The 20,413-nt window shown below is 44.2% G+C and overlaps 3 protein-coding genes across 11 annotated transcripts in view; all 3 read left to right on the top strand.

Annotated features, from left to right (window-relative positions):
* Positions 1-6,004, top strand: part of LOC119394355 (mRNA cap guanine-N7 methyltransferase) — a 71,526-nt gene extending 65,522 nt beyond the window's left edge. For both annotated transcript variants that reach the window (XM_049415752.1, XM_049415753.1), the window contains exon 11: positions 5,872-6,004. The gene's annotated coding sequence lies outside the window, so the exon portion shown is untranslated. The remainder of the gene's footprint in view (positions 1-5,871) is intronic.
* LOC119394349 (myosin-2 essential light chain) overlaps positions 1-20,413 on the top strand; it is a 59,414-nt gene that overhangs the window by 31,235 nt on the left and 7,766 nt on the right. For 3 of the 8 annotated variants that reach the window (XM_049415761.1, XM_049415759.1, XM_049415758.1), the window contains 2 exons: positions 16,323-16,463; positions 17,498-17,662. In XM_049415761.1, coding sequence (XP_049271718.1) covers positions 16,323-16,463; positions 17,498-17,662 — 306 coding nt within the window. Of the gene's footprint in view, positions 1-15,501; positions 15,616-15,687; positions 15,728-15,858; positions 16,024-16,322; positions 16,464-17,497; positions 17,663-20,413 lie in introns of those variants that run through there. The other 5 variants (XM_049415762.1, XM_049415757.1, XM_037661651.2 and 2 more) reach the window with 4 other exon arrangements.
* Positions 8,250-14,784, top strand: LOC119394351 (ribulose-phosphate 3-epimerase). Its single transcript, XM_037661652.2, has 5 exons — positions 8,250-8,695; positions 9,204-9,311; positions 10,500-10,634; positions 14,222-14,308; positions 14,586-14,784. Exons 1-5 carry the CDS (start codon positions 8,417-8,419, stop codon positions 14,703-14,705), a joined length of 729 nt encoding a protein of 242 aa, XP_037517580.1. The 5' UTR covers positions 8,250-8,416; the 3' UTR covers positions 14,706-14,784.

Genomic DNA, 20,413 nt, shown 5'->3' with positions numbered 1-20,413 from the left:
TCATGCATATATTCCTTGCACTGCATAGCGCCTGCGCGCACTTCGCCTTCGACATGAGCAAAGGTTTAAAAATACCGAAGAGCCGAAAACTGCCCGTCAAGTTACGGAGCCCGTGTGACAATGTAAGCAATAAACAACCAGGAGCTGCAACAGGTGGAAGTGCATTGCAACTAATCTAGCTTGCCAATGGTGTCAATTACTGACATCATGTCACATTGCTGAAGTGGACGGAGTCACGACAACAAGCTATGCCTTCCCCTCCCTGTGGCGGAGAAGGGTGGCGAAGCCGCGTGAAAATTTGAAACCAGGTGAAATGGATGTTCTAACCCCTGTAACTTCCTTATTATAGCATACCTGCCAAGTCTCCCGGATTACCCGGGAGACTCCCGGATTTTGAACGTTTCTCCCGGTTGTACGGGTCATAGGAAAATCTCCCGGAAATCCAGTTTTGCCCCGCGCGTCCAGTGCTTTGGCCACATGAGAAAAATTGTCTGGCCACGTCCTAAATGTGTTATAGGTTATATCAGCGGTTAATATTTCGTAGATGATTCGTTTGTGTACACACAAAAATCTTGCCCGACGAAATAACTGGTAAGCAAGCGACGACAGGCCTCGCACGCGGAGCGATGTTATCGCATGTGCCATTCGCGCGACGGTGACGGCCGGGTCGTTTCATCTCTGCTGCAACCGCGTTCGTCCCTAGCGCTAGCGCGCTTTCACTCGCACGTGAAACAGACGATGCGCAAGCGATGTTATCGGTTTGGACTCTGTACAGATCAGCGGCGACTCTGTACAGATCAGCGGCAGTACCCCCCCCCCCCCCCCGCGGTCGGCATACTTTATACCCCCCCCCCTTGTTGAGTAGATCTCCCGGATTCCGTTTCTCCAAACTTGGCAGGTATGTTATAGCATGCACTCGCAAAATTCTTGCGGCAGCATGTTCACATAGCAAAAGTGCGCATAAGTCTCTGCGTTATAATTTTTGGACTTCAGGGTTGTTTACTGGCCCTTTAAATATGTTGAGCTGACACTTGTGTCATAATTAGAGTATAAAGTCTCAACTTGTTAATGAAGCAATATCATAAGTTATGACAAGCATGAAACATGACCAAGTACAACTTCAAGTACAAAGCAGACGTCTGGTTATGTTGCAAAGGTGAAAGGCATGTGATGGTCACATGATATCGCATGCTATGTATCGACTAGTGTGCTGGACAGCCACGTGTAATGCTTCTAGGGGCACTTTGACTGCGTCACAAAAAGCCCCAGAAATTATTATTAGGGGCGAAGCTCCTTAAGGCGGCACCCGTTCGTCCCTCGTAGTCGTAGTAGTGCGTAACCAGTCGTAACGCTAATACCAGATCGTGACCTCCAAGGTGGTGCCGGTGGGAGATTTTTCCTGTGCGTTGTTGAACAATAAAAAATTCGCAGCGTGCGCGTTAACTAAAAGTCGAATTCTTCTGTCTCTCATTCCCCATTAGCAGCCATTGGCATGTTCCAGTAGGAAACGTTAGTAGAAGTAGAAGTGTAAGTGTTAGCTAAAAGCCGACTTCTGTCTCTCATTCCCATTAGCAGCCATTGTTTACCTCCAAGGTAGTGCCGGTGGGAGATTTTTCCTGTGCGTGATTAAACAATAAAAATTTTGTTCAAAACACCGTTGATTGATGAAATAAACCAACGAAAGACGCCAGATGTTTTCTAAAAGCAAAATAAAAGAACGCCAGATGTTTCTAAAGCAAAATGAAAAGACGCCAGCTGCTTAAGGTGGCGGTTCCACTACCACCATCTTGCCAATAGTTCGAAAAATGACAACAGACGACGCCACTCATCCACGTTTGCAGAAAGCGAGAAAATTGCGCGCGCAAGTATGGTCAGCGTCGCCTCGCGCGTGTTTTATATGTTATATGTCGCGCTAGGTGACGGAAATCAGCCGACAAAAAGCAAGGAGCACAAACGCGGACGGCGTCTTTCACGTACAATCGGGGCCAACTGTTGGCGTCGTTTCAACGACATGACGATAAGTGTCCCAGTTTGTAAGGACAAACGCTCGCTTCCTATTGCAGCCCTTGAGCAAGGACAGCACAACGTCTAAATACAATCGCTTGAGAACAAAAGAAAAAGAAAAACACGCACACACACGCACACTGGTGCGTACAACAGCGTGCACTCACACATGCACACACGCACGCTCTCACCCACACGCACGCGCTACGCTCTCACTAACGCACTCACTCACATAATATAATGTGCCTCAGTGAAATAGTATTGAACAAAACATCAATCAAACGCTTCGCAGCGTTTCAGTGGAATTGCACGGCCGCTACTAAAACAATCATTTTGGTTCATTTTAGCGACCGTGCCAGTGACTTTTATAGCATCGCGCGAGCGCATGTCTGTTGTGTGTATGTAGGGGGGGGGGGGTGCGTGCTTTTGCTTATTACAATTGGAGGAGGAAAAAATGGACCGACAGATTTCAGCAAATTATAATTCGAGAGTTATCTGCGAAATTTCATCCTCTCAAACTGCAATAAACGGTTACCAAAATAAAGTACATCTTGATGATCAGTTGAACACATGACTACCACTAATTACCGGAGTTAGAACCTCCTAGAACACATGCTTCTGCCAGCGAGACGTCTGACAATGAATGCGTTTGCGTGAGGAAGAATACAATGATTTTTCCATGTGAGGCGTGATTTTTTTTCTCTTGGGAACAGTAATAAACCAAGATGGTTTGTGCGTTGGAGGGCAAGACACCCCGTTATTTTCGTCTCTTTGTTCTCATTTGCAACCTTTCGCGACGCTGTGCAGGCGCGTTCGTGGTTGTCTCGCACGAGCGTTTACAACGATGAAAGCCAGGCGCAAGACGCGCGTAGTCACACATACTGCTGACTGAACTTCTTGTATAGCTTCCACAGCGTTGCATATGAAACAGAGTATAGGTACATCGGCCAGCGTAGGCGTGCACACGAGGGGGCTGGGCGCCCCCCCCCCCTTGGGAGGGAGAGAATACAACATTTATTGGTAGAAATAAGTCGCTATTGGGGGTGGGCCTCCTAGTCCGGAAGACCATTGGCTCTTGCCGCCGCCCGGGCACGACGGTCGACCAGGGCTTGTTGCTGCACTGGGTCAGAGCTGGATAGGGTCGCCTTGGGGGCTTACATGACCGGTCATGTAGGCTTTTACAGATGCCTGTTTTTATTTATGCTTGTTCTATAAAAGCATGAATACACTTATTTGTTGTGGAAAGCTGTGGTTTTCCTTTATTTGACTTACAGGCACCATCGACAAGTTTTCCATTTAGGTTGCCGCAAAAGTTTTTCAACAAAATGTTCGTCAGTAGCATATGTATCGGCACTATTTTGTTCATGTGGCCACTCTCACGTGCGTCTAAGTCAGGTTATTCTTCGTTGACCAGACATTGCACTGTCCGCCTTGTACTTTGCTACGAACTAGTTGTTATCCGATCATTAGTAGTAGTTCTGGCTACGCAGCAAGCCGCTTTATGACAAAGTAGCAGTGCGCAACAGCGTTATCACTAGGTAGAGTAGTCCTCCTCAGTCGAACTGTTTCCTGACACCGTAGCCCTCATTAGTGGCAAAGACAGTGATCGTCTTATCCGAAGTGAGTGCGTCTTTTCACAAAGCACAATATAACTTTTCCAGGGTCCCGTACATTGAATATTCTGCCACGTTGACTAGAACGTTCTGCATCTTCAACAAAGTCTCGCTTCTGTCGCATCGTTGCTACTAGGACGTAATTACCTGATTGGGTACAACTTACCACTACTGGTCAGTGGAAGTTGTCGGCACAGTGCTCGACAGGCATACTTTGAAAATTCCGGCAATGACAAGCTTTCATACGTTCACCATCGTGTCCCCTTTGAAGCGGCGCTACATACGTATCATTCACACGGCATGTCAGCGTCCTTCCTTTCACAATTTCGAACCTCACAGGCACGAAAACACTCAAAGGAACGCGCAAAACACAAGCAGCTGAACCACAAAGAGATGCACATTACTAAAGACGTGCCGGGGAACACTGGTTCTAAGAACGCGTGACGAACGCGCAATCTTCCTGCATACCGAAACTCATTTGCCACTTGATGAGACCGCCCCACCTGCTGACGTGGGGCGAGTGGAAAGGGTTTAACACTAAGCCCTCCTCCTTTTACGGTTGATGTTTGTTACGCGCGGCGACTAGACTTAGCTAGTGAAGCAAACTATGAGGCCTGGAGATATAATTCATGCCTGTTCTACCCGTTTTATTATGTTTAATTGCGCCACTTTTGGCGAACGCTTGAACTCGCATAAAGCAACTTGATGTTTCATTTCATAGATGGAGCTACCACCAAAAAACGCCTGTAAGACTTATGATTCATTGAAAATATTTTGTTTGAATCACTGAGTGGTCAAGTTAGTGAGCACAAGTAGATAAAAGACACAATATGCATCTACTAATGTGCAATACGCGTTGGCACTTAGCGTCTAAAAGAAAAAAAAAGCGAGTTTCTACGGGACTGGTCAGCAGGAAAATTACGTAAATTCACTGCTGTCTTGCAGGTTCCCTAATAAAGATAAAGGAATTTTCTCTTCATAGAATCATAGAAAGGGCCTTGCTTCTTCATTATGAAGAAGTTCACAGTAGCAGCTTGTATAGTTTTGTCGCTTCATCGGTAATGCGTGACCAAGCACAGCCATAAACTGCCGCATTTACACAATAATAATTCATCAAGTTTTCGTCAGAACACAAAGCAACTTCGCATGGAAAATAAGTGTAACGTAGTCTACGTAGCCACTAAATATTATTGTTCTGCTTTGAAAAGTAAAAAAGATATTCTCACAAAAACTTTTAATATTTTGCCCATTTTCATTGGAGCGTAAATAAATTACTAATTATTTTATGGCTAATATCTCTTCATAGAAACCTTAAATAGCGCTTCTTCTAAAGGCACGGTAAATTTGGTCTTGTTATGTTGAACAGTTTCGCCGTACTGGCCGTACAACGGAGGCTTGTACAACGAAAATGCCTTTTGTTGCTCACACTATTTTCATTGCTATTAGGCAACGCTTCCGAACAGGCATTAACACCAGGTGTCATTAGAAAGCGGAGATCATAAGCTTTCTGAATTATTACAAGTAATATTTATTTGTCAAGCGCAGCGAGCACAGTGTGTCCGCAAACAATGCGTAAAATGCGGAGGGGGGTTCGCCGGAGTGGGACCGCCACCTTAACGAAAGACGCCAGATGTTTTCTAAAGCAATGGTTTTCTAAACAATGAAAATTCACAGCGTACATGTAAAATTAAAGTCAGCTGCAAGTCGTCATAACTCTCATCGAACCTTTAGTATAAACGCGCCCGATCTCACGCCGGTGATGATGTACTGGGCAGAATTCACGGAAGATTCACGGTTTACCGATGAACCTCCGCAGCTTCGCCCACTCATCATCATTCACTCCGTGGATATGCTGTGATTTTTTTATTATTATTATTATTATTATTATTATTTGTCCCTTGAATGTGTGTTTTATGAAAATTTAACATCGCTATTACAACACCTCTGAGCTTACAGACACAACACCACAAATATCTTTTGTGTTCTTTCTGTGCAATCCAAAAAATTTTGTGGTTACTTCCGCTAGCACTGTGCCAAGGCTACAGATCTTGTCACAACAGTTGAACTAAAGAAAGAAATTATTTATTAGCTTGCATTCATACACTTATAACAGTCCTAGAGGTTTAGTGTGTGTGCTTTTTTAAACTCCTATCATAATTATGTTATGCTGTAGGGTTTTTGCACATTTCTATGCTGCTCGTGACATTTTAAGTTTATTTCTAAAATTTGATTAATGTCGTTGGTCTATTTGCAGATCAATGGGCCCTGGCATAAAGGATTTCTGCATCACGGACCGTTCTGAATGGTTTTTAATGCAAGACATTCAGGGAGGGGGGGGTGCATTGTGAGAGGTTCACTAGACTCCAAAATAAAGATTTGTTTTGGTACGAGCACAGTCTTTCATAAGCGTGGAAGTTTATTTTGACATCATGTACAAAGTGCGTGATAAACTAGGAACAAAGAAGTGGGTATGTATGTTGCTGCCTTCCTCTTTTCCTTCTTGCTTACTGTGCTATATGTACACATGTTTTGATTGATGCATAGTATTTTTTGCCGCAAGGGCCAGGTAGGGCCAAGAAGCGCACTGACGTTTGCCTCATATACGTACAGTACTAATAGATGACACGCAACATCAAAACCTTAAGTGTAACAACTGGTGTACGCATTTTCTCAAAATGCAAACGTCATGTCGCTACAAATCTGGTCACTAAAGGTGATACATGACCCCACGCAAGAGCACGCAGGCAAAGTTATGCTGCACAACCAAATAGACATTCTCGGCCAATACACTCTTTGTCGGAGGTTAATGTGAATTGGGCCGATACTGCACGAAATAAGCGAATGGAATGGCTTTGCTGCTAAGCACCATCGTGGCGCTCAGGGTATTGTTTATATTTTGCTTAATTAGTTCAAGATCAGTCATGCAAAATTTTTAATATTTAGTTTAGGGCCAAGTGCATTTCATTGTGTTGTAGAGGGCACTCCAAAACAGCTGATCCATTTTATTGTGGCAACGTACATGCTGTGTAGTGATTTTTTACGGCCGTATTGCCTTCTAGTTTATTTCTTCCTCTGTGTTCTCTTGACTGCAGCACAGGATTGTCAGCTTTATGCAAAATGGACCCAAGCGAAAATGGCTTCGTTATATTAACTACTTTCTTACAACCGTTCGAGGTGGGTCCAGTGAGTACGTTTCATGCGCTCAATCATGTGCTGACTCATGCACGAGTCTGTTGAGTTGCAGGGCTAGAGTGCGGGTGTGGGCTGCATAGCATGTGCAGTCCCTTTGGCACATTGCTGTAATAAGCGGCCCACAGCTTGTGGCTGTGTTTAACTCTGGGTCTTGGGGGTATACGAGCTAGGAAATAAACAAATAAATAAGATAACTCCTGCGTCAAAGTGTCGCATGACTAGCTTTCAAACTGCTGAGTGTTAAATAACCTGTAATGTCTTCACGTCAAATTTAAAAAAAAGAAAATAAAACGTTTGTTATGTTTTTACACAGGAAATCTCCTTTATTTAGATGCGACAATGCAATTTTTTCCCTTATGGAAACTCCAAACAGAACTATAAAATTGCTGCAGTGTGTTGCGACTCTTTTCGCAGGAACCACGGATTTTAAAAAAGTGGTTAACTGCAACTGAATGAAACGAACAACATGATTTGCTGTCGTGGCACTCAGGGTATCTTTTATATTTTGCTTAATTAGTTAAAGATCAGTCATGCAAAATTTTTAGCATTCACTTTAGGGTCAGGTGTGTTTCATTGCAGTATAGGGGGCATTCCAAAATGACCGATCCGAATTTTTGTGGCAACGTACGTGCTGTGTGGTGATTTTTTACGGCGTTTAAAGAACGCCCACAAAATATGAAGTTTGCCTAAATTGAAAAACGCGCCTCTCAAACAATGCCCACCCTTTTACGTTTTTTTTTATTAGTGACCTCGCGTGCAAGTAAGCGGCTCTAGCATTGGTCTGGAAAACAATAAATAAATTCATTTATTCAGCAAATTAAAAGTGCGTCCTTTTAGTGTTTTGTCGCAGTAATGAGAATTCAAAGTGTTTCCGCTTCCGGCTTGACCACAACCGCAAAAGGTCCATTCGTTTCACCTGCACTTCGTGAACCGGTTCACGGTGGCGCTGCACTCCGGCATTCGTTTCACGAGTTCAACATGGCGGCGTCGGCACCGCGGTATTCGTTTCGAAAAAGTGCAGCCGTCGTGCAAGACCAGTTCACGAATTCCCTGCACTTACTCGTGAGGTAGTGCCGAGTCCGTGCAGCACAAGATGGCTGTAACCGCAGCAGACGACGCAGCCGACTGCATTCGTGGCTATTTTAACGGCGCCCAACGAATACTTCAGTCAATGTTTTCCGGTAGTTTGAAATGCCAGGCAGCGTAAGCGGCGGCCACTTTTACGAATCACAACCTCCACAATTCGCGAGACAGCCGACCGTAGCAGAGGGCTTGCACGACATCTGCACTCTCGTATTCGTTTCGACATCTCGTTGCTGCTGCACTTTCTGAAACGTTCCCTGCACGACGACGGCACTCTGACGTCACCACCATGAACCAGTTCAGATAGTGCAGGGTGAATCGAATGGACCTAAAGTGTGTATTGCAAAGAAGCCGAAGCTGACTCGCACATGTGATTGATTAGCGGCCGCGCGAAGTGTGTGTTTTAGCGCTCCCGCGATAAAAGAAGAAGAGGAGAGATTAGAAGCGGCTGCAGCGGGCGTCTTGAGGTCCTTATCCTCTTCCCGACCGCACGCGTCTTCTCGCTGTATGAACTTTTATTTCGCATGAGCGGCGTCCGCGTCGGCACCCAATTAGCCAGCAAAATGACTTCCTCGAGCTTGAAGTGCAAAATCGGCCCGTCCATTCTCAACGCCGACTTGGCGAACATATACGAGGAATCTCAGAAACTCTTGGACAGCGGAGCGGACTACCTCCACCTGGACGTGATGGACGGGCATTTCGTGCCGAACCTTACTTTCGGACATCCCGTCGTCAAGTGCCTCAAAAGCAAACTGCCCAAGACGTTCTTCGACATGCACATGATGGTGCAAGCACCGGAGAAAGTAAGAGCTATCGACACTCCCTTCGGTTTATCGGCCGATATTTCTGCCTGCAGATCAGAGTTATCCGACACAAAAGTGTGCAATAGATCTGTAATTGGTTAACGTGCAGTTGCTTTAGGTCTCGTAGCACTTGCGAATGATAGCCAAGCTGACTGTCTTGACATAATGTCACATGGGATGACATGATCGAAACTTCAATATACATGTGCCGTGTTTTGTGTACGTCTTTCTCTTGCTTTGTGTGCCTGGAGCGCCAGTTTTATATAATAGCTACTTATGGACACTACCTCCTCTTGCTTATGGATAGTACATTGTACCGTGGATATTTCATTCTAAAAAGATAGGACGTGCAAGCACGGACACAAGAAAGAAGTCAGGACAGCGTTTGTGGTGTCCTGACTTCTTTCTTGTGTCCGTGTTTGCACGCCGTGCCTTTTTAGAATGCATACTTACCAACTAGCTCAGCTCTCTGTTATTCTAAGTGGATATTTCATTGTTTTCTTTGCAGTGGGTGTCGCCGATGGCAGATGCTGGTGCCGATCAGTATACATTCCACATCGAGGCAACGGCAGAACCGCTTGAACTCGTGCGCAAGATCCGGGAAGCCGGCATGAAGGTCAGCCTTTCCCGCTGCGATTATATGCATGTATCGAGCTACAAAATCCACAGAACAGTAAAGATGGGTTGAAAGCCTGTTCAGCAGGAATTGCCTTGCACCTAAGTCACGACTGGCATCTTACTAGCTACTTGTATTTCTAATTAAAAATGTACACTCATTGCATTTTACAGGCAGCAACATGTGGGGCAAAAACTTGGAAGTTGAGAAGAGAAATATGCATGGCAGTGATGGAATTATGATATATGCATAACAGGTCGATCAACTGCAGTGAAATCTTGGGCCGTGTAATATGCCCAGTTTCAGATAGTGTAGCTATAGAGCTAGCAGCCTCCATGCAAAACACTGCTTTTGAAATATGTGAGTAGATACGTCACAAAAGTATGCTTGCAGAATTACACATCTGGTATTGGGAACCAGAAAAAAAGAGATGTCGCCATTACTGTTCACAGGAAGGCGGCACAGAATGTGCAGCTTCTCAGCAGGAGCTTTGAGGTTAGGCACTGCTCACGGTGCGCTTAAATATCTTGCGGACGACTTGCGTAGACTTTCTTCACGTCTGCTAACTAGGTGCACACACAGTCCATCCAAAGGCTGCTAATGAAGGAATTGTACAGACATGTATTGGGCTCGTAGGTGTACGTCGTGACGGAAAGAACAGGAAAGGCCCTGATGTCCCATTTTTGTAGCCAAAAGTGGGCTCATCTTGGTGGCCCATCGCTGTTGGCACTTCTAATCAGCTCTCTGTAACAGATTGGCGCAAGCTTGAAACTTTCACTGCGATAGTCTCTGGCAGCGAGTACTGATGCTTGTCAGAACGACACTTATGAAACTTTTGCAAAAGTTCTCACGAAGTAGACGTGCCCCTACATTTTTCCACGGCTTGTTCAAGAACATGACGAAGATCAGCACCGTGATTGCATGACAGCCTGCATGTGTTGCTTACAGGTGCACGTTCCTCCATGGTGCACGTTCATTGTTCTTGCCCTATGTATGATTCACGTTAACAGGGACGAGAGAAACACCGACTGGGAAAGAAGATACAAACAGCACGATGGAGTGGAAAGGTTGCACTTCGTCAATCTTAGCTAGCTGTCATATGGGCTCTCGTCAAAGAAATCGATCACTAATACCTTTTGTGCTTGCATTCGCCTTTACAGCCAGGGACCTGTCGCTCGTCTTTTGCAGGTCGGAGTGGGTGTCAAGCCAAAGACGCCCGTGGATGTGGTGCTACCTTTGGTGGAGCATGTTGACATGGTGCTTGTGATGACCGTGGAGCCTGGATTCGGTGGACAAAGTTTCATGGCCGATATGATGCCCAAGGTACACAATTAAACAAGTCTCTATCTAAAACACATTATGGTTATCTAATCTGGTAACTGCCTCGCAATGAACAGTAGTCTTACAGTCTGCTAGGTACACAGAGCCTGTACCTAGCACTGCACTTTGCTAGGTAAAGACTAAGGCTTTGAGTACCCTCACTGACAGTTCTTATTTCATCTTTAAAGATATCTTCTGCCATTTGGCTGCTACATCATGCATAACGCGTGAAAATAAGACACGATAAGCACACAGCTGCAGAAAACACCCTGAAACCTTCACTCAAAACAGTCGTTATCATCGTCAAGACGTTATCGTCGGGGTATGTTGCTGTATTCTCACACAGCTGTTATAGTGACAAGGGTGTTTCCAACAAAATTCTTCTGTAATCTTTGATTAGCCACGACAGCTGGATAAAGGGCCTTAACAGATAAGAGTGTTCAGGAAAAGAGATAGTTGCTGCTTAATGCTGCGATGTGAGAACACTGTATGTGCAGTGTTTAGGCTAGAAGGCAGAGGATAACTGTGCAAAATTTGCATTCAAATTGGAACACTTCAAAAGTTTTGTTTTCACGCAAGCTGTTCATAAATGAACAGATTTGCTTGGTGTTTCACAAGGCAATAAAGTGCAAACTTGGGCATGTGCGTACATGGTGCTTTTTAAAGCAACACATATCAGTATTATCATGTTTTTAAAAAGGCACTGGTCAGTGCTTTGTTTGTTCCCTCCATGGTCCACTGTCTTGTGCTGCTGCTCGTTTTTAAAAGGCAAGTTGTAAATGGGCTTTGCAGGTGTGTGCTCCTTAAATTGTTGTGACTGCAGATAACATGTTTGTCATTTGCCAACTGTGGAAAACTGTGTTGTGCTTGTACTCGCTTAGACAGTCTGAATTTCAGAGTGTTACATATGCACTCTCCAACCCTGTCCCCTCACTGTATAGTCTCAGGCATATTGGATTAACAATCGGCAGAGGAACAAAGAATGAATGAAGGATCATTGCTCCTCGTAAAAGTCGACTAAGCACTACCTGATGACATTTCCACTTGGCTTCTTTATTTCGTACTCACTGTAAGCACGTGCTTAACACTTAACATTGCTTAATACTTAACAAAAACAAAAGAAACAAAACTTTGCCAGTGTGAGCTGTTCCTACATAAAAGACAGCGACGCTGTTAGACTGTGTTCTTACTCACTTTGGAAATACTAAAAGTCTGTTTTGCCACTGCCCTAAACCTACCCAGGACTTTCCAAATGCTTCATTATACACAGCAGCATTACTTTTGCTGTATCGGAGCTTTTTCAAATGCTTCACTACATTCGAGCTTAGTACTTCTGTATTTTCCTTTGCATCAGATTGCATGTTCGTGTATACTGTGCCAGTTTTATCGATACTGGCGTTGGTTGTGCACCCCGACAACGCTTTAGGGCAGCCTTTTTGGCTGTTCTTAGTGATAGCTCATTACCAATGTTGGTGGTTGGGTGTGTATTCTAGCTTGTGCTTTGTCATATGGTCACTTTGGGATTCCATCTGTGTTGCTGGCTGTCCTTTAATTGACATTTTATAGTGGACAATGTGCCGCACAATATCTCTCGTCATACACCTCTTAACAGCTTTACTGTTTATACTGTGTTTCAGTGCACGAACTCTTGAGTGTATATGCTAATGCACTCTAATCACTGGTAAGCATTTGCGTAGTGCCATTAATGTCATGCTAACATCTTTGCTTACTGTGAATGTTCTTTCATATTTTGGCTGCTTATGCTTCCATAATCCAATCCATAGGCCACACCACAAAGCTGGCTCTTTTATACAACCTCAGCTGCGGTTGCTTTGGGTATCTGCATGGAAATTCTGAAGATGTAATAGTTTGACACCTGTCACAGTGGTCAAATACTAAACAGCAGCCTAGAAAAAAAAAACTAGAAGGGGGTTCTAACTATAGCACATTACTGCATTGTTTGATGTAATAATGTTGGAGCTTATCTAAAAACCAAGTGGAAGAATACGTTCATAACATTTAGTAAACATCACACGACATTTGTTCAACATCTGATGAGTTATGGTTAGCAATGCGGGCATTTCTTGTGCAACTTAAATATGGCTTCATTGCAAACACGTATTGTGGCTTTTCTTTTTTTATTTTTAGGGTTCATTTTTTTGCATGCTGGCCGCAGTGTTTCTTTTAGAGAAGCCAAGTGTTTCGCGTTCATGCCTGGTCGTTGTTATCGCATAATTTCTGCATCATGGGTCTCATCTTATTTGAGTGTGAGTGTTGATGGATGTGGGACTGTATTCTGTATTCCAGCGACATTATCGCTTCGCACAATGTAGAATCTCGCGTGTCCACTCACTGAGGTGACTACATGCCCGCCTTTCCTCAAACAGCCAATCAGCATGCACTGAAGGTGACATTTTGGCGATGTCACCAAAGGTGATCGTCTCATAATACAGCCACAAGATGAAATTTTGACTAACATACGTGATTGATCAGGGTTTTTCATTTTTAAATTGTTTTCTTTTTGTAACATTGAGAAAGCAGTATGATCAGAGTCTTTCAAAAAGCATTGAAGGGCTATAGAAATGGAGGTGCTAGTAATTACCATATAACAAAACTTCTGATGGTATAGTAGCTATAAAAGTGAGTTCTGTACAAATTTAAGTTTGCACTACAACTTGCTGCTTCCGTGCGTTGCCAGGTGCGTGCCTACGTCGTTTTCATACAGCACAGAACTGCGACGACAGTGTGCTTTACTGGCAGTGCACGTCAGTGCTAGGGCCATATCGTGTAATTGTATTTTACAGTGTTAAACGATATTGGGCATCAGGTAAAGATGTTAAAGGGACACTAAAGAGCAAAACGATTTTTGTCGCATTAGTAAAGTAGTCTTTCACAATACCAAAAACACCATGCTTACTGCGAGAAGACGCTTAATAAGCGAGAAAACGCGCAAAAAGAAAATGTAGGTGGCGACGCCACCTTGGAATTCCCGCACCATTTGCCGTGACGTTACATATTTTTGACGGCGCCTGCTTGGGCCTATGTAGTTCCTAATTGGTTAAATAGAAGTACATTGTCCTCTGAGGGGGGCCAGAGACTTGACATAACGAGTTTGTGGAAATTTCGTCGAGCCAGTGGCGCCAAAATACGTTAAATGCTCTTTGAAATCTTTGACGTCACGAATTACAAAGTTCGGCGCGAAATTTAAAAATGAAACTTTGAACTTGGTTTTCTCCTCTAATAATAAACCTATGGTGGTGAAATAAACTACACAAGAGTTCTCCGAGCACACTTTATCAATATAAACAAATTCGTTGTTTCTCTTTAGTGTCCCTTTAATAGGCACGTAATGGTTCTGCTTTGGTAATCTTTCTCTTTTTATATTGAAGCACTAACATCTTAAGCAGTAAACCGTATTTTTTTTTACTCATAAATCATTACTTTAGTACTGGTCTTTCGTTCCTTTTAGGAATTCTCTCTGCATCATTTTTATGAGAAATACAAAGTGAGGAGTTTTGTCTCTGGCACGAGAAGCGTAACAGTAACTGTCATCCTGTCATCACACATGTTTTCGTATCTTATTCCCACAGGTGAAGCTTTTGCGCTCCAAGTTTAAGGAATTGGACATAGAAGTAGACGGTGGAGTGGGGCCAAACACAATTCACCAATGCGCTGAGGTACGTATGTGTTGTGGGCATTTATTAGGTGCTTCTTCGTTGTGTGCACCTGTTCATCATCATGAGGTGGTCTTCATCATCGCTTGTAGGGGCTCATGTTGTTGGTGATGTATGCCTTGGGTGTAGTCGATTTGCCACGTCTTTGGACCTTACAAATGCTGCATTAACTGTTGTGTCATGCGCGGTTGATGTGCAGGGTACAGTGCTCCTTGAAATGGCTTTCATGTATGTGAATTTTTCGGTACTTGACCGGTTCTGATTTTTACATCCATTTCAGGCTGGCGCTAACATGATTGTATCGGGAACAGCCATCACAAAGAGCAAGGACCCCAGGGACGTGATAACAACTCTTAGGCAGTCCGTAGATAGCGTAATTAAAGCGAAATCTGCACACTGACTGTGCAGTGTATTGCGATAAAAACGAATTATTTGGTGCTACTATTTTACATTGATGTTAATAAAAGGTCTCTATTTTTGTATGTTGCTACGTTGTCGTGTTTTGTAAATGAACAAATATTTAGTGTGAAGGGGCTCATCGAAGGAGTCTGTAGAGGTGTTTTAATCTTCCAAATATTTGATAGCCTGGCGATGCTTTACTGCTATTGCATGGTATAATATACATGCCGTACTTTAGAGCAAGTAGTCGCATAACTGAAGTTTAATGTAAATATGCAGAGTAAGGTGGTTAAGCGGATTTGTCTCAAGTTGCTTCACTGTGAAAAGTGAGGTGATGTGTGAAATCCAAACAAGGTCAGAGGGTAGGTTTGAAGTGCTTTAACAGCACTTGAACTAGCAATGTTCATGAAATGAATGTCACGAGGACCAGGGGAGTTCTATTCTTCAGGGCAAGAATCCATGCTGCACTTGTGTGGACAAGCGAAAAACCTCACTGTTGATCGCATGTGTGTGAACTGAACAACACTCCACTTGAAATAGACCATGGACTATTACACTCTTGTATTACTGCTTTCCTTTTGCCCCAAGTAACAATAGTCTATGGGTTTTTTTAAGGTGTATGAACCCACTGGCCCAGCTACAAGTACAATACAAATATTTGTCAGTGTGTAAGTACACATACCTGTGGGTCAGTGTGCAGAATAGCGTAAAATAACGGCAAAATGTCTGTGTTATCCGACGTGAGGACGCTGAGACGTGATCGAGGTGAAGCCCATCATGGGCCTCTTCCTCGCTGGACGACCAGGCGCCAGCAGACAAGCACTTCCGCGCCGGAAATGACGTCACAACCTGCATGCGGTAAGCGACCTGTGGGAACGCCATTTTAGTTTGTCGGCTGCCTCTACATCATGGTAAGAGTTTGCATCCGTTATTTTCGTGCCGTGAATTCGTCAGCCAACGTTTCCTCGTTAACGTGACTCCTAATGTCTTTACAGGCCGGTTACACGGACGATCAAATTAGCGGTAAGTCGACGCAAGCGCATGCCTGTAAAGCAAGTGAGCGCGAAGCTCTCGAAACGGGAATACCGATCCGTTGACACACCCAGTTTGTCATGCTAGCTGCGGTGTTGTCCCCCCCGCGGTCTGCGGCTTCGTGTTGTAGTTTATGCCATATTAGGAAGTGCGGGCAAAACCTTGCGAAGCAACAGTCGAGCGAGTCAAGTACTGCAGCGATCGAGGGACATTTTGTAGCCTCGGGCTTTCAGTCGCAAGGTTCGCGATGCACTCGTTTCGCAAGTACTTCAGCTTCACTGAAATCGGTAATGTCACGTCACGCCTTTTTCAGAGTGTGAGATGAGCCCTTATCTTGGCAACGTAGGGGAACACTTTCACTTCTTCATTGATAAACTCTTTAGATTTCGATGTCGCCGTTCCGTGCGTGATAGGACGGACGTCAAGCAGCGGATATCTGCGGTTCGGGAAGTTGCATTTGTACTGTTTGCTGCTCCGTAACGTCGTATATGCTTGATAACGCTAGTGCTGTGGGCTGCTCCAGTATCTGAACCGGGTGTTTGAGCGCTTTCTGGTGGCCTCTTTTTCGTTTTGTTTCCTCGCGAAGACTACCAGGAGGCCTTCTCCCTGTTTGACAACCGAGGCGATGGCAAGATCAACATCTCCCAGCTCGGCGACGTGCTTCGCGCCCTTGGCCAGAATCCCACCGAGGCTGACGTGAAGAAGTGCTGCCATCAGTTGAGACCTGGTAGGTGGCCGGCAGTGCTCCGCCGCGGTGTAACAACGTTTATTCGCAGTTTTTCATACTCTCCTTATGAGGTAGACAGGGACGTAAACGCTTGGCTGCGAGGCGTTATTTCATACAAATTCTACATGACACTTGTCATGTTTCATGATGAAGGAATGCTGTACCCGAGTAATCTGTTGACAAGATCAAGTTTAACGACAGAAAGGCGCCTTGAAGGGTGTACAAAAGTAGTACGTTCGAGAGAGAGGTACGAAGCCAGGCTAAATAAACTTCAGCAGTATAGTAAATTGGTTCTATTATGTCATTGCACAAAAGAAAGCAGGTGAACCATAAGTGGGTGTGGAAGAGACAAAAGAATGGAGTTGCAGCCTATGACTTAAGGATAATCCATCGAGTGAAGTGTGCTGCAGAGTTCAATGATTCACAAGTGTTAATCACATACCCCAGTGTGTTGTGTGTGTGTGTGTCTTCTCTCGGGAGCCCTCAGTAGAACTCTCTCTATTCTCACTAGTGAACTTTAAGCGTGAATGAGCAAATAGTTGCTAAATGGTGGACATGGACAAGTGCTACCCGTAGCGACTGCCTCAACTTGCACTCTTAGTGGGCACAGTCCGCCTCGAGAGCAAGCGAGATCACTGAAGCTGAGTGGTGTTTGGTGAAAGCGAAACTCAAAACTGACCCCAGCAGCACAGAACCCGAGCAGACAGACGTGACAAATGTGTAACAGTACACATCAGTCAAACCTTTGGATTGATGCTGACTTACAAACGTGCCTTTGGGCTTGTTGGTTTTGACATGTGATAAGGGAGGGACATGAGTGGAACACGGACATGAAATGAAGGCAAAACAAAACACATCAGTGCCACGTTGTCACACCTGCATCTTGCGTCACTGTAACCTAGTGGAAACGTTGCACCATGCGATGACCTTAAGTGGCCCATTGTGAGTTGATGTTTTTTCCTTTTATTGCATAAAATTGACGTTTTGTCAATCTGACTGCTGCTACTTTCCTTTTCTTTTACCTTGTGTCGCAGATGAGCGGATCAGCTTCGACGTGTTCCTGCCGATCCTGCAGACAATCAGCAAGAACCGCAGCACAGACACGGCCGAGGACTTCATTGAGGGCCTGCGCCACTTTGACAAGGACGGCAACGGCTACATCAGCTCAGCCGAGCTGAGGCACCTACTGACCACCTTGGGTGAGGCTTAAAGACTGGGGCATGTCACATGTTAAGATTGCATTGCCCATACTATGGTTTTACATAGCATAGCATGGCCCATTTATTTCTGGCACTACGTGTGCTGTGAGCACAAGCTAAGATAGGAACAGGTTGAAAGCGATTGGCATGTGGTATATATTTTCATATTCACCTGTGCTCGTAAGCAGTAAACAGATCCAACTTACAAAATGCACGCACAATTGGGGCTGCGAAATGCTTATAAATGAGCTACAGGGAGATTGTCGATAACACTGCATTTAAACTTGCCGATGGAACAAATGTACGTGCCAAGATAAGGTCTCAATATTATCATAACCGGTGAGAATAATTATGCTTAAAATGCATTATGTTTACAGCTCTTCTAGTTCACTGTGCTGTGTTTTGCATGTACATTAAAGAACTTCAGGTGATTAATGTCAAGAGCCTGCAACGACCTCCATAACTTATTAATATGTTGCTTTGGTATAAAAAATTCCGTCAATCCAAACTGAATTCATTACATTATTATTATGCACATCTCCACATGTCTGAGGAACACATGTGAAGACCTGACCTCTTCACCAGTGGCATAGACAGTGGGGGGGTTCAAACCCCTCAATAACTTTTTAAATTTTGTATGTGCATATATACATGCACACATAACAACACAGGCACAAACATACAAAAAGTATGACTGAACCCTCCCCCACCCAAAAAAAAATTTCTGGCTATGCTACTGCTCTTCACCTTTAGAAATAAGGGTTACATTACTTTAAATTACAATGTGGATGGTTAATACGTCGCCTTAAATTTGCACTTTCGCAGAACTTAAACGTACGTAGGTATGTGAACTGTCTGCAGACTGGTCTGCCACTCCTAAAGTGGATTCTGAAGATGAAGCAAGCACATTGAGGAAGCTAATGCTTCTGAGCAAGCACACATGTAATTAGCTGCAATTTTAGTCGTGCAAGCAAGTGATCTCGTGGAATTGAGTGCAGTTCATGGCAGTTTCGTGTATGCAGTTTCTGATGTTTGCTGTGCCAGAAGGCATTACAGTTGAAACTCGATTTAATAAAGTGACGATTGTGCTTGAATTATTTCGTTGAATTAGGATGTTCGTAAAATCCAGAGATTTTCAGTCCTTCTAAATCTAAAATTGTAACATTGTGGCACCCGAAAGCTACCACGCTATTTTTATTTGCCACTAACACATGTTTGAACGTGTAAAAAGTCCGCCAAGGCAGTTGGGACATGGAGCCTCCCATGTTCTGGTGATACATGCACAGGCGACATAGACAGTCATGTGAATATATGACAAGCTGCGGATATGCAAAGACATGGATAACGAAGGCAGTGATTGTGGGAGCAGGCAGAGCAAGAAAGCTACAAGAACACGATCAGTGCCATATGTTGCATAAACTATTAATAAACGAAACCAACCATTGTGTTCCTGTGGGAGCATTTGCGGGTCAAGAAACTGCCATGGCATGTAAAAGCGCTACCGACTGTTAAGTCCGTTGTTCGTTGCATGGGCACGGCATGCAGTCTCGTTAAAATACAACTAGGGAGGCTGGATATTTTAACGCGATAGCGCTACAGCACACACCTGAAGAAAAACCAGTTTGTGTAAAAATTAGAAAGAAATCACTACATTTTTCTAACTTATTTCCAGGAAAACTTTGTTGAATCGGCCTTTGTGCCATGTTAGCTTTGTTAATTCTAGTTGATAACCACATTGAACCCTATGGGTACCTGCCGGGGAATAAAAGTTTCTTCTTCACATTGGGAAATTCGTAAAATCAGGTTTCGTTAGATCGAGTTGTAACTGTATTTTAAATTATCCCGAACCAGTCTGGGCACAACAAAAGAACAAGTGCAACATGTACATCATGCAGTGGGGATCATGTCTACAAAGTATGAAATGGCTCTGCAGCATGGAAATGGTTGAAATTTTCAAAATGGAAGGTCACACATTCTTTTTCTTGAGGTAGCTGCACTTTGAGTGACAGACATGTAAATGCCCCTATGCAATGAATCAGCCATGGCATGTAACTTTGGTTAATTATCTAATGTAGAACAGAAAACACTGCCATTGAAAATGCACAGTGAAGAGAAAAAAATACCTAAGAAAAAAAAGGGAGGCGGGACGCATCATGCAGTGTGATCCCATGGCTCCAGCACACTGCAGAACTTCTGGAAGCAGCACTGTTTGCACAAACTTACCAGGGCAAAGGGGGAGAGTGTCTTCGTCGGCAGTGGAACTTGCTTCTTTGTGGCATGTCAACGGGAATGCTCAACTTTTAACTCCTTGACTAATGAAGGAGTTAATGAACTAACTTAAAAGTTCATTATTTTGGTAAGGTGCTCGTAGATGGTGCCATACAGCTTACAACTTCCTGTGTAGAACCAAAATTTCAGGTGGAGCCTGGTGAGTGGAGTCCTTTAAAAAGGATTTGGTTGGCTGATGTTGAATTCCAATGGCAGAGTCGGAGCAGCCGATGGACTCTGCGAGCAAGCATTCAACTCTGGCGTAGAGGAACGCCTCCAAATCCGCTATTGGAAAATAATCCGGGCCGCCGGAGCAAGCATGGGAGCAAGAAGGAAGTGGAAGTGCTTGAGTTTCCCCCAGAATACCTTGCGTGTAGTTATTCCCTTCTGCTAATTCCACTGTCGAATTCCTGCTTGTACGCGGCAGTTTCAGCGTCGTTGTCACTATCAGATGAATCGCTCGGGCAGAAACTGGAGTTTTCT

The sequence above is a fragment of the Rhipicephalus sanguineus genome, chromosome 5, assembly GCF_013339695.2.
Source record: "Rhipicephalus sanguineus isolate Rsan-2018 chromosome 5, BIME_Rsan_1.4, whole genome shotgun sequence".
Classification (NCBI taxonomy): domain Eukaryota; kingdom Metazoa; phylum Arthropoda; class Arachnida; order Ixodida; family Ixodidae; genus Rhipicephalus; species Rhipicephalus sanguineus.
Note: the sequence above shows the minus strand (reverse complement) of the source record. Positions and strands in the feature narration are given on the sequence as shown.